This window comes from Castanea sativa, chromosome 5, assembly GCF_040712315.1.
Source record: "Castanea sativa cultivar Marrone di Chiusa Pesio chromosome 5, ASM4071231v1".
NCBI classification, from domain to species: Eukaryota; Viridiplantae; Streptophyta; class Magnoliopsida; order Fagales; family Fagaceae; genus Castanea; species Castanea sativa.
Window position 1 is genome coordinate 64,262,622 of NC_134017.1, and position 13,396 is coordinate 64,276,017.

General features: G+C 33.9%; 1 protein-coding gene across 1 annotated transcript; it reads right to left on the reverse strand.

The window, feature by feature from the left end:
* Positions 1–2,000: 2,000 nt before the first annotated feature.
* Positions 2,001–9,935, reverse strand: LOC142633583 (transcriptional adapter ADA2b). The gene is made up of 13 exons (XM_075807827.1): positions 9,515–9,935; positions 8,331–8,386; positions 6,690–6,868; positions 6,397–6,462; positions 6,153–6,278; positions 5,983–6,058; positions 5,468–5,531; positions 5,300–5,358; positions 5,086–5,199; positions 3,922–4,144; positions 3,235–3,445; positions 2,659–2,925; positions 2,001–2,404 (listed from the first exon to the last, which is right to left on the reverse strand). Exons 1-13 carry the CDS (start codon positions 9,565–9,567, stop codon positions 2,213–2,215), a joined length of 1,686 nt encoding a protein of 561 aa, XP_075663942.1. The 5' UTR covers positions 9,568–9,935; the 3' UTR covers positions 2,001–2,212.
* Between the last annotated feature and the right edge of the window lie 3,461 nt (positions 9,936–13,396).

The window sequence follows — 13,396 nt, forward strand, 5'->3', positions numbered from 1 at the left end:
GAGACTCTAACTTTGTAGCTCATTCCCTAATCCAATGGGCTTATTTTTGGAACAGGTTTGGGACTCCACGCTTCTCTGTAGTTTTTTGAGTTTGTAGAGGGAGGAGTTGGTTGAGTCCCATCCCTTCCTTGTGGTTTTGTTTGTTTTATGTTGTTTGTGTTTTTCCTTTCTCAATTAATGTAATATCTTATTCAACAAAAATAAATAAATAAATAAAATCATAAATAAGTATTTGAATTATTTCATATGATAGGTGACACGTCAATTTGTAAAACCGATATAATAAAATCGGTATCTCTAACATCACTCAATATTTTGGACCATTTTAAGAGTAGAGAAAAAATATATATATACAACCCATATTGGGGAAAAAATCACTTATTGCAGCCTGCATTTCGAGGCCCTAGGCAATAGCTAAGTGGTCTAGACCTAGGGTTTGGCCTTGAAGTTTTAAAAGTTTCCTCCAACGCCATTTACTGTTTTAAGGTATTTGTACCATTTATTAATTAAATAAAAAAAGTCTTTCCTTCTTTCAAAAGATTATTTATTCAAGCCACTCAAAGAAAACCTATATGCGAATTCTAGTTATATTTTATTATAGCATGCATTTAGATAAGAATAAAAAATTAAAATTATTTTACTATTCAGCTTATTTTTGCTACTATTTATGAACCCACTGTACTTTTTGGTACTATTCATGGGTCGCACTGTACTATTTCAACTAACTTTTACTTTTATCTACAGTACTTTCAGCAATAAGTTTTCAGCTTTAGCAAAATAAACGATATCCACCTTCCTTTTTAACCTTTTTAGGTGTGCATACATTCCAAGTTAGTTTCTCACCAAGAGTAAACTATCTTTACTCTTCCATAAAAACTTCTAAGTTTCTATTCAAAGTGTCTAACAACAACCAAATTAAGGAGCAATAACAAGAAAACTTCACTCTTCAGTGAAGTTGCACAAAGTCCAAATAGATTCTTGAACTCCTCAATCACTTTCTAAATCAAGCTTATGGATGGCAATTCAGCACTGGGTACACCATCAGGTCATTAACAAAACAAAGATAAGTGAACTTTAGACTTTTAGGGTGAAACTTGAAGTCTTTAACATTCTGCACCATCAACCTGGAAAACACCTCAAATGCCACTTCAAACCTGTACAGGAATAAGGGATCACTTGGTTTAAAGTAGCCTACAAAGCTGCCATTGAAAGTCACTGGGATTTGGGAAGTAGCTTATACACTCCCTAACCTATGAAACAAACTTGAGAGAAACTCCAACGACAATCAAACGCACAATCAACTGAGTTATAGACTTTCATGAGATACACTTTGATGATGCAACAGTGCAAATTCCTTTCTCTATTTAACAACTTCTTGTACCAGCAGGACATATTTTGCTACGTGGAACAAAACAAAATTGACTATGACTAATGATAGATTCAAACTAAGCTTCCACCAATTAGACAAAATCTTAGTAATATATTTATTTATGTACAATGTTGCAACATTGGCTTATATAATTCAGCAACCGCCATGATTTGAACCCCATGTTAGAGCATGTCCAATTAACCAACAGACAAATATCATTTCTTTGTAAGCATACAGATAGAGCGAACAAGGTACTTAGGATGGTTGAAGCCTTGAAGGGGCCTGCATGTTGGATAATTTCCATGTTAAAGTACATTTTATTTCCAAACTGTCCTAGGCTGTGTAATAATAAAATGTTGAATCATGTTCTTAAGGTTTAGTCGTGCATACATCTCATTGTAACATGCAATGACAATAGACCAAGAGTTCAAAACACAATCCGTATTTGAGTGTAATTTGCCAACACCAATTTCCCTTCCAGAGGTCTAGACTCCAAAGCACACATTGATCCCTTGCACTCGCAATTATTTCTGATAGAAATGGGGTACAACAGTACTAGTTTGACTAAAAACATGCGACGGGATCAGAAACATGATGAGTAGTACCTACACTTTGCAATGAGGCCAAAATATGGTGAAGAAACAGGGTTTTATTTTCTCTAATTTCATTCAACTCATCTTGATTGATACAAAAATTCTGGATGTCTTATGAATACCTATACTATTAATATTTCAAAATAGACCACACGAAGATATACCATGCTTTTTATTTTCGGGGTCAAAATTGATACAAATTAAGCTAATTACAACTAAGACCAAGAACAATGGGAAACATGGGATAGTTTCATGGTTGAGCAATCCCCTTTTTCACAAGCATGTCATAAACCCTGTCAATTTTGCTTGTTTCAAGCTTGAACAAGCGATGGGCATCGGCTTTCTTAGAGACATTTCCATTGATAATTTCAATTGACATAACCTCTTGCATGTTGAGATAAAGAGCTGGGGGTAGCCGAATCTCACTGCAGAGTCGTTTCTCCTGTAAACACATAGAAGCAGACTGCTTAAGTTATTGGTTCAATAAAAATGCACAGATATACAGTGCACAGAAAACTTTAGGCTCAAACTGTTATTTGTGTCATAGTTTAATGAGCCCAGACAAGTTTTCAGCCTATCAACGTTATGGATATTTAGTAGCAAGTGGTACTTTTTTCTAGGAATATGGTAAACAAACTGGATACCCTCATGCTTCTTTGTGGATTAAGAATTAGAAGATTGAGATGGCACACTTACACTTTCAGACAATAAATCTGCCCCATGAAGGCCTGTTATCTCCAAATCATTCATGGAGCTTGAAGTTGCCTGTACCGCTGGTCGTGAATTCGACTCCTTGCCACCAGAATCTGAAGCCATGAATGGATTTGGACCAGCCTGACTGCTTGGACCAACTTGAGCACTTTCCTTTGCTCTACGAGCACTTTCTTCAGCTTCCCTTTTCCTTTTCTGTTCAAGGTATCTATCAGCCTCAGCTGCAGTGCGGCAACCAGCAGCTCGGGCTTCCTGAATGATAAAATTCATGCGGAGATGACATCAGTTTGACAAATTGAAAGCATCATCATACTTAATACCAGAATGAAGCATTCCTACTTAGTATATACTATGTGTCTGTGTGCATGCATGGGTGTATAAAATATGATATCATGAATGGCACGTTCCAAGAAAAGCCATGTGGCATGCTTGTTTTACAAAAAAAGTTTTGGGTATACAATATATATGGGGTATTTATCATATAAAATATTTCAGGCACAACTGCATTTATTTTACATAGACAGTCTAAACAGCCTCTGTGGGGCTAACCATGTATCATACCTTAAGTTCTTGAATTCTTTTCAGGGTCCGATGCTCTGAAATAACAGTCTGAAGCAAATCCTCATGCTCTTCCTTGGAATGAAAGCGCATGAAGACATCATATCGCCGACAGATTGCCCTCTCTTCAGGCGATAAATCCTTCTCAAAATGATTTGGATATAGCAAATTTCTTTCCAGTATGAAATCCTTCCTACGCTTCCTCTCATCAAGCCTGCCAAGTTAACCATGATGCAGAGAGAGCGTGTCTTAACATATTTATATACTACTAAATACAGTAAGCTTATACCATATTATGAAAGCCTAAACATAATCTTCATATGGTGATAACTAGTGAATAGTTTCATCACAGATAAACAAGAATCAAGAAATCACACACACAAATGATCATCCTGTCGTCATCATAATTTATGACAATATTATTTCAATTCCTATTTTCCTCTCTTCTTTTTTTATTTTTATTTTTTTTACCATTATGAGAAGTTGGTCTGAACTTAATGCTGTCTTGCAAGTTTCATATGGCTAAATAAATAAATGTACCAGTAAGTGTGAAGTTATATGGAAATCAAATTATTTTGATAATTTGATAGTTACAATGGGGGTGGAGGTATTTGAATCCTAAATGTCTTTGTTGGAGACACCAGGAAGTGCCAATTGCACTACTAGGATCAAATTATTGTCACCTAGTACCTCTTTGCATAGATACGCAGCACTCGCAACTTCAGCTCACGTTCATCCTCACTGTCTGTGTCCTTAAATTCCATCTCAGCCAATAACTGCTCAGCATCATTGTCATATTCAGGATCAAACTCCTGTCTTTTATGGTTATAACCACTCAACTCAACTAAAGAAGGTCCCTCGCTCCCTGAAGAGTGCGGTCTCTTCCCCCCAAAGCTCCTTTCTGCTTGATGATCTGCACACAATATAAAAAGAACATAATTTAATAACCAGCTATTTTATCATAACCATATTGATTATGAATGCACCACCAAGTTTTCAACCTTCTAGTACGTGAAAATAGAAGGTAACAGATGCCAACAAACAACAAAATGCAAAAGTATAATTGATTGCACTCATTCAAGAAAGTCTTTCAGCTAGATCAACATCAAAATAAAATAGGATGAAATTCATAATTCCTCCTCTAGTTTGGGGGTGGTTTCAAATTAAACTCTAGATTTTAAAAAGTTTATTAGAACATGAATTTTTTCAATTGTTTCATTTAGCCTCCTTGGTAAGAGATTCTTTAACAAAAAGTAACAAAAATTCGTATTAATGGTAATTATAATCTATCAAGATACCAGAAATTAATCCATGTGAATCACATATATAATTTTGCCACCAAAATAGCATACAAAATAACTTTAAAAAATCCTCAGAAATAAATGTAGTTACATGCGACCATTTTGTGAGGTTTTTTAGGGGGCAATAAAATTCCATATGATATTCATATTACAGGTCCTTTGGTGCCCAAATAAGCATGTGGCAACTTACTTGATTTTTCGTTCCTTTTAGTTAACATTGACTATTAGAGGGGGCAAATTGGAAAATTTTAAATAATCTATGTTTTTAATTGAAACATTTTAAAATTTAAGAGTTTAACTTGAAACCACCCCCAAACTACAAGGGAATTATGTAATTGCACTGGAGTGTGTGTGTGTGTGTGTGTGGGCGCATGTGTATAAGAGAGAGAGAGAGAGAGAGAGGTGGTTAGTTGGCAAAATTATCCCCAATTTTAAGGAGGTTCACTCTCGGATTAATAGAAAATATATATTAACCAAAAAGGAAAACAAGAACAAGAAAAAAGAAAAAAAAATAATAACTACCAACAATCTGTAGATAATATATTTGTCTCACCTTCCATTTTAATGACACCAGGGCCATCCTTAACTTGGGTCATGTTAGATGCCTTCTTGTTAGCAGCTGTTGCAGCCGAACTTGAGCTACTAGAACGGACCCCAGATTCCACTTCTGAAGTATAAGAAAACAAAGCAAAGAATCAAATATCATGATGTAATTGAATTAATTATTTAATAAATCATACGTAGCTAGTTAGAAATATTTGCCTCACCAGCATTTAAACTTGACAATAAGCGGCTAGAGGAACCACCTTTATGTGACTCTTCAACTCTGATTAAATTGATAAAAAAAATTTTTAAAAAAAAACACACACACACACATAAGAAGTTATCTCAGCTAAATTGTACAATACAACCATGGTAGTGAATGATAGCCATACTTGACTCTTGAGGGAGAAAATGGAGATTCTTCCTTCAAATTAAGCTCCCCCATCAAAGGAAATCCTGTGATAGTCACCAGAAATTGCTCATCAACAAATGAATAGCATAGCCCCACTAATCATAAAAAATAAATGGAAATCATTCATTGACAACCATGTATTGCCTCCTAATTCAGTAGATGTTTACTTTAGCAGAAGATATATATTACGAAACTGGGACACCCCACCCTGCCCACCCCCCCAAAAAAAAAAAAACCTAGGTCAAGATAAACCTCTCATGTCTTTGGTTACAATTTTCTTTTATCACAAGGCACATTTCTATACCAAAGTGTGGCCTAGGGCTATAAACATTATTGGCCAGAGCATCAGCTACCCTATTAGCATCCAGAATATGAAGATAATATTTCTTGTGATGTGACTACTGCATAAATTACGATATATCACCATGTAAGCAAGATAAATTTTTTATTTAAAAAAAAGAAGGATTAAAGAGTTATCATAACATCATTGCACACCTTTCTTGTCCTCACTATGTCCTTTAGCCATAGCAAGAAGCTCCTTTCTATTTTTTCCAACAACGTGAGACATGTCCTACAAAAAGAATATGTTCCACAACTTATTTGCTCTCTAAAAAGTTGCAATTCAGAAGATAATTGAGTCATTGATTTTGTTTAAGATGTCATACCGGAAGAGGGAAGTATGGGGAGTTCTTATATTTGTTGGTATAGTGATCTATACATTGTTCTTTACTCTTAGTCCCCACATGCTCAGCAACTTCTGCCCAGTTACCCATGCCATACATTTCAATACCCTGAAATAAGAATTTTAATAATACAAAAGCCAAAATAGACTCCACCAGGCCAGGTACCAAATATAGTGATGAAAAAAATAATTAGGATTGTAGGGATTAAAAACAAGATTGAAAGTACCTCTAGAAGCAGTATTTCATCATCTGCATTCCAATCAGGGCAAATAAGAGGGAAGGATAAATTGTCCTGTTGAAGTGAAAACACACGAGTATAAGCACAATTTATGGGTTTACATTCTTTTGTCCACACTCTCTATTATCAGCAGCAGCATATCATGCTGAAACAGGCACAAAGTTACATCCACATTATAAAGACATGAAAAGCAGCTTCTATAGATACATTAACACAATGAAAAACTCTACAAGTCTGTATGGTATCCACAGGAGAAATAATTTATTAAAAGTATTACTAACCATAACCCTGTAAGGGTGATTGCTCTTATGCGGTTGCACCTCAGCTCCAACAGAAAAACACTCTATACATAGGTCAAAATCAGGGCAATTGAAACACTTGATACGGATCTTCCCTGTAATGTCTTTGTTGCAATAATTACAGTGGTATAAAGCCCTTTTCCCTTCACTTGTTCCTTGACCTGACTCAAAGATAAAAGAAGAAAGAAAAACACACACACACACAGAGAAAAAGGAAGGGTCAGGGAAAAAAGAAAGAAAGTAAAAGCACATAGACAAAACAGTAGCACTAACAATGATGGCTTGGTTAGGAGAAAAAAAGCACCATCATTTTGCTATAGAAGCTTCTACAATATACATTTCTAACTGTCTATCAGAGGACTTTACAATGCCTAAATAGAGGCAACCCTGTATCTTTGCCATTTGAGCCAAGACACCCATGGTCTCCCAGAGTTACAGACAGTAAAGAAGAGTTCGAGTAAAAACAAAGTTAAATACACAAAGATTTAAGAATTATTGCAACAAAGAGATTACAAGGAACAAGTAGAGGGATAGGTTAAGGAACAAGTCAAGTGACCTGACCCAAAGATAAAAATAGAAAGTTGCTGTAATTTCTTTGCATACTAAACACTTGATGCAGATCTTCCCTGCAATATGCTTGTTGCAATAATTAACAAAGGTAAAACTTAGGTACAATTCCTTAGGTGCTAGACATTAGGTTTCCCAGTTAGATTCAAACATGCAGTTGCATTACCAATGAAGCACGAACACTGTTTTCTTTTCCAAGAACAATTAAATTCAATGTAACTATGTGTTTTAATTTAATTTGTGAACCTAAATGTATTACACCTAAGATAATTTTAAAAAAAAGTTGGTGGTTTAGTTTTAATAAATTTTTACTAAAATAGGGGCAATTTAATAATTTCCAGATTTTCTGGAATGGGCTGCCCTAAAGGCCCATGAGTCTTATTTTATGTGTTTAGAGTCATTTTCCTATTTGGTTCAAAATTTCTAAGTAATTTTTGTTTGTTGGAGCGTGTCCACTTCTGACACATGTCCACTTTTGACGCATGTAATCATAAACGAGTCTAGTGCATTGGAGGCACAAGACCCAAGTTTTGCCCTTGTTTGTTATTAGTAATCCTAGTGAGTCCTAGTAAAAGGATTTAACAATAGCCTACATAAAGGCTTTATTGTAGTCCACAAAATTAGAAGTGTGATTGATTTTACTAAAATTCCAACGGTTTATTTTAAATTTGAGCTTTGAGAGTGTAATTGTCTTCTCCTACTTAAGTGTGATTGCCTAGTGTTATTTCATGTTCTATTCATTGTTTTAAAACCAAACAGCGATCAACATATTCAAGATTCAATATTTTCTTTACCTAAAACCTTAAACATCAATCCTTATTTCAAGAACTCTTCAAGATCTCATCAAGATATCTAATTTAGTGCTGAATTCTTAAAGATCCTACATCAAAAATTGGTATCACAGCCATTAAGGGCTTCCATCAGGCATCAACCAATTAGCAACATCAGCCAGGACTTAACATAATTAAAAAAAAAAAATGGAAAACACCTGTGCCCAGGCAGAACCTTGATCAAATGACCAAATAACAAATATAAAATTATGTCATGTAAAAGTACCTGCAGCTGCAGATTCTGAATTTTCACCACTGTTAGCATTCTTTTTTCTCCTTGATCTGCATAGAAATTTTTGGTATTTAGAAATAAAACTTATAGTAATGTGCCAACTATAAATCAATAACACAACTAATATGATGCATCTCATATAAACCTACAAAACTTCGGCAAAATCCTAGTTACCAATTCAAGATTCAAATAAATACTACAGACAAGAGGGCACTTCAAGTCCAAAAGAAGAATAAAACCAGAAAGTTAATAAGACTACTTTGTTTGCAGAAAACTCAAAAACATTGATAAGTAATTATGTCAAAATGCTTGAGAAGTATTAATAAACACAATGTGTTCCTTCCTATAGTTCATTTTGTTGTTCTAGAAACACGTGGAAAGATTGTCAAATTAAGTACAATATAACACTGACACAAGCTCTAACTTCTTCACTATAAAGATCACTAATAAAAACACCTGTCCATAGAATCTTCAGCCATAATGTTCAGTAGAGGATAGCACCGAATGCAGTACCAAATTGAGAGAATGAGTTTCGGACTTGAAATGGTGGGCAATGCTAAGTTTCTTAGAGTAAGCCAGGGGTGTTTCAACTCTTCAAGAGACAAAATCTTGGAAAATACCTCTCGTGCTTTCTTTTTGATAATCAAAACTGACCACAACATGCACTACCTTGTCAATTTATAGTTACACAAGAATGCATGCCATTGGCTAACTGCAATGCTATAGGCTCATAGCATTTGATTGGCTCTTTTATAACTAACTAGGCTTTGAAATAACTAACTAGTCCCCTAGCTTATCATCTTAGCCAAATTGCTACAGAAACTGAAGAACAGTACACAAGTAGCTACTAAGATGAACAGCAACCCAAAAATAAAAACAAGCAAACGGATCTTTTTTTTTTTCCTCCTTCAGGATAAGTAGTAGTACAACCCCATTTTGCATTTAGTCCATTATTTTCACTTTCACAATACTACACATTGCTGATCACATATAGCACTTCACAATTTTATTATAGTCTGCAACTATCAGAAAATGAAACAGAAAGAACTAAGAACACAGAATGTATATCCCACAAAAAAAAAAAATTTCACAGAAAAGAAAGAAAACCCACATACCATTCAAGCACAAATGTGAATTAAACTTCAAAAAAACAAAGAAAATCATTCAAATTTTCAAACCTTTGGGTTGGGTCCTCATCAGGAGAGTGGAAATTCCCACGAGACCGACCCATTGAATCCTGAAGAAGCTGAGAGAGTTCACGAACCCCTTTGCAATATATACTATATATAAACTACGTTTCTTAATTAAAAGGCACAATAAAAAGACTGAGAAGAAAGAAGACTGGTATTTTTAGGAGGGGGGGCAAGTAAAAAGTAAAAAAACCCTAACTTTTCACAGGGATTGTGAATTGGATTTTGATAATTTCCCAAATAAGCATTAATGGGTTAATCTCAAAATCACATCTTTCTGAGATTTTTGGATGGTTTTTGAACATTAAACAAGGTTGGTGTAGATTTGGATTTTCTCAACCACTTGCGGCTCTGTCTTCCTGTTTTGTTAGTTACTACCTAAAAAGAGGCTGTAAAACTGTTATTAGTTATGTAGTAAGGTAAAGTTAAAGGTCAACGTTAAGCTGAGTTTGGCTGTTTGACTGTTTTTTTTTTTTTTTTAATGTATGAACAAAAATGTGTGTGAGTCTGTGACCGTGTGTTTGTTTGGTAAAAAAGGGTAAGTGGAAGCCAATAACACTTTAAAATTATAAGAAAAGAGTTTGATGAGTTTGTTTGGGCATGGGCATGGGCATGGGCATGGGCTGAATTATCGTAAAGAGAAAATCAGACACAAACCATTTGACAAAAAAAAATTTTGACCTTTTGCTAATGTTAAAGATTGTTAATGGTAAATATAAATTTGATATTAATTACAGGTTTAAATAAGAACCAATAAAATTTTTGCTAATATATGAAAAATGTTGTCAAATTGATTGCGTAACTCTACCATAATTGATAGATTCTTTATTTAATTGTAATGAATGGGAAATGGTAGCCTCTTTGTTTTGGGTAATTAAGGTTGGAAGTGAGTTGGGCATTTGGGCTAAGGTATCATTATAATTTATAAATGGGATTACATGATAGAGTTTTGATCACCCACATAAGAGTAAATAAATGTTGAATTCTTTATGAAATAACAATTTTTTTTTGTAAGTACAATAATATTTAAGCTTATAGTATCCATTTCACGATAATTGTTCTCTATTATCAGATTAAGACACCAAATGACTTTTTGTGTAGACGGGCATTGAACCCCAAATATTTTATTCAATAACAATAGATTTTACAAAAATAAATTAATTGGAACCTATCTTTACTTGCTATACTCACCTAAAAATAATAATTTTATTAACATAACCATTTCGCTATAATAAGCTTGAAGATTAAAGATGGAACGCGCAACTAAACTTATGCTAATAATTTGAAGAAAAGTGAGAAAAATGATATTACTATTCATTATGCATAAAAAATTATTTTTTCAATATTATTCTTACAAGATGAGGATGTATGGGAAGAGTGAATAACATTTTTTTTTTTATAAACAGTAATACTTATTAGAACACACACAAAAATAGTAATAATAGTATTTTAAACCTATTTATAATACTTACATAACCAGAGTTCTAAACAGCGGATTAAAGTAATTGCCCACCATTAGTGAATTGTGATCTTGGGCGAAGTTATGCAACTCATAATTAACTTTTTAAGGTGGTTAGGAAAGTCAAAAAATATCGGCACTTCTTGAATGAATCTTCATTCAAGCCTATCATAAGCTTTTTCAAATCAATTTTAAGATCATAGACCTAGTTTTAGTTTTTTTTTTTTTTTTTCTTTGATAATCTAGTTCTAGTTTTTTCAGTGTGAAACCGATGCACCATTTCTCGAGCAATAATGAGGTCATCAACAACACTACTCGACATGATGGCTAACTGTAAGGGAGATACAATATGAATTAAAGATGGGCCTCCCATGATTGACATTAATTTTTGCAATAAGCTTGTATGTGGTATTTCAGAGCCCTATAGGTGGATACTAATTGAGAGACTTGGGACCCATGCATTTGGGGATCAGAGTATGAGAGAGTGGTTCACATAATATGGGAAAAGAGCTTGAGAAAATGTTTGTTGGATTCCATCTTATTTTTAAATGACAACTATTAAAACAATCTTGGTACAAAGAATTTCTCTTCCTTCTTTATTTTTTTTGGTCCTTCATTGGTGCAAGGAAAAATATTGAACCCTAGAGTTTAGTGTAAATCAAACATAGCACATAATCATGGCCATGTTAGGATGATCATGCCTCGCTCAGATTGGACCAACTTGTAGGCATGTAGCCCAAGATATTAACTTCGGACTGATTTGGTTTGGAACCGGCCAGTTTAGCGTAAATTCAACATTACACATAACATGGCCGTGATATCAACAGTTCGGGCCCAATTCATCATATGGCCGAAGGCAACAAAAACAATACGTGCATAGAAATTTGATAATGGCTACAAGGCTATCTAATTGAAAGTTTCTATAATTCAACTATCACCTCTTGATTTTAGAGTTCAAATTCTTCATCTCTATTGTAATTATCAGATTTATTAAAAAAAAAACTATTAAATGTAAAGTATATTTTTTAACCCTAAACTTGGAATTATTTTCATTTGGTCCTTTATGTTTGAAAATATCATTTTATTTTCTTATGTTTGATCACAGGTGTTCACTGGTTGGTCTAGGTCGAGTTTGTACCCAACTTGCAATTGACCCAACCAAATATGGTGGAGAAATGTTAAACTCGTTGCCAACTAGGGAGATAGCCGGATCAAACTAGTCGAATCACACATTGGATGTCAGTCAATTTGGTCAAAACTGACAATAGTGAAGAAACTGAAAATTTTGCTTAGATCCAGCAAAGATCTCATCGAATCTGGTGAGATCTCACTAAATCCTAAGGAAATTTCATCAGATTTGGTGGATTTCTACTGATCTATTGCTAGAAAAAACTTAAAACTCGTCGTAATAATTGGTTCTAACGGTTGGATTAAGTGGCTTGAGTTTTGGAAAACCCGCCAACTGCTAGGATACTATGAAAATAGAATCAAATATGAAGGAAAAAAATGTAGTTTATTCAATTATTAACGTAAATTGATTAGTCCATGGAAAAGGGTATCAAGTCTCAAGCTAAAGCTAGGGCCCAACTTATTTAAAAAAAAAAAGGTGAAATACAAAATTCATCCTAAGGTTTCAGATTATACCGAGTTTTATCAAATTTTCAAAAATTCCCAGTTTTGTCCCTCAACGCAAACAACACTTTAATGACGTTTGAAAGTTTGATACTCCTTTAAGGGTCTGTTTGGATACCATTTATTTTGCTAAATCTGAAAACTTATTGCTAAAAGTACTATAGATAAAGGTAAAAATAGTTGAAATAGTACAGCGGAGCCCATGAATAGTAGCAAAAATAAGCTGAATAGTAAAATAATTTTAATTTTTCATTGTTATTCAAGCACACACTAAATCATATATTTCCTTCCAATGACAAGTCTTGACTACATAGGTCTCCCGCAATGATTGCACTATGGCAATTATACGCATAAGTAAATATTTGGGTAACCTGGTAAATAAATACCAACCAGATATGGACAAGAAAGCAAAAAGGAGAAAGAGAATTTTCAAATTGAGTTAAGTGATGTTTGTGCTTAGAGATTAAATTGATTTTGTTAAAAAAAATTATTGGAAATATTTTGATAGTAACTGGTATTAGCCCAAATTATAGGGATGATTTTGGTATTTTATTATAAATAAATAAATAAAACCCTTGAGCTAAACCTTGAGCCCTATTTGGTATTGGGTTTGGAGACTAAAAAACGCTTTTGGACACAAGCAGCAAAAGCACTTCCTTATAAAATCAAATACAGGGTCACCCCTACCCCTACTTGAATTTTATATGCACAGTTATTGATTTTTCATCATAATTTTGATTTTGTACTTATAAATGATCTATATAGAATTGTGTTGCCAT

Bases quoted from the DNA above. Each gene is read 5' to 3' on its own strand.
- LOC142633583 (XM_075807827.1), bottom strand. From the start codon at position 9,567: ATGGGTCGGTCTCGTGGGAATTTCCACTCTCCTGATGAGGACCCAACC. The intron at 6,463-6,689 runs GTTAGTAATACT...TCACTTCAACAG, and splicing joins ATCACCCTTACAGGGTTATG to GACAATTTATCCTTCCCTCT. The intron at 5,359-5,467 runs GTATGGCTATCA...CAATTTAATCAG, and splicing joins TTTTCTCCCTCAAGAGTCAA to AGTTGAAGAGTCACATAAAG.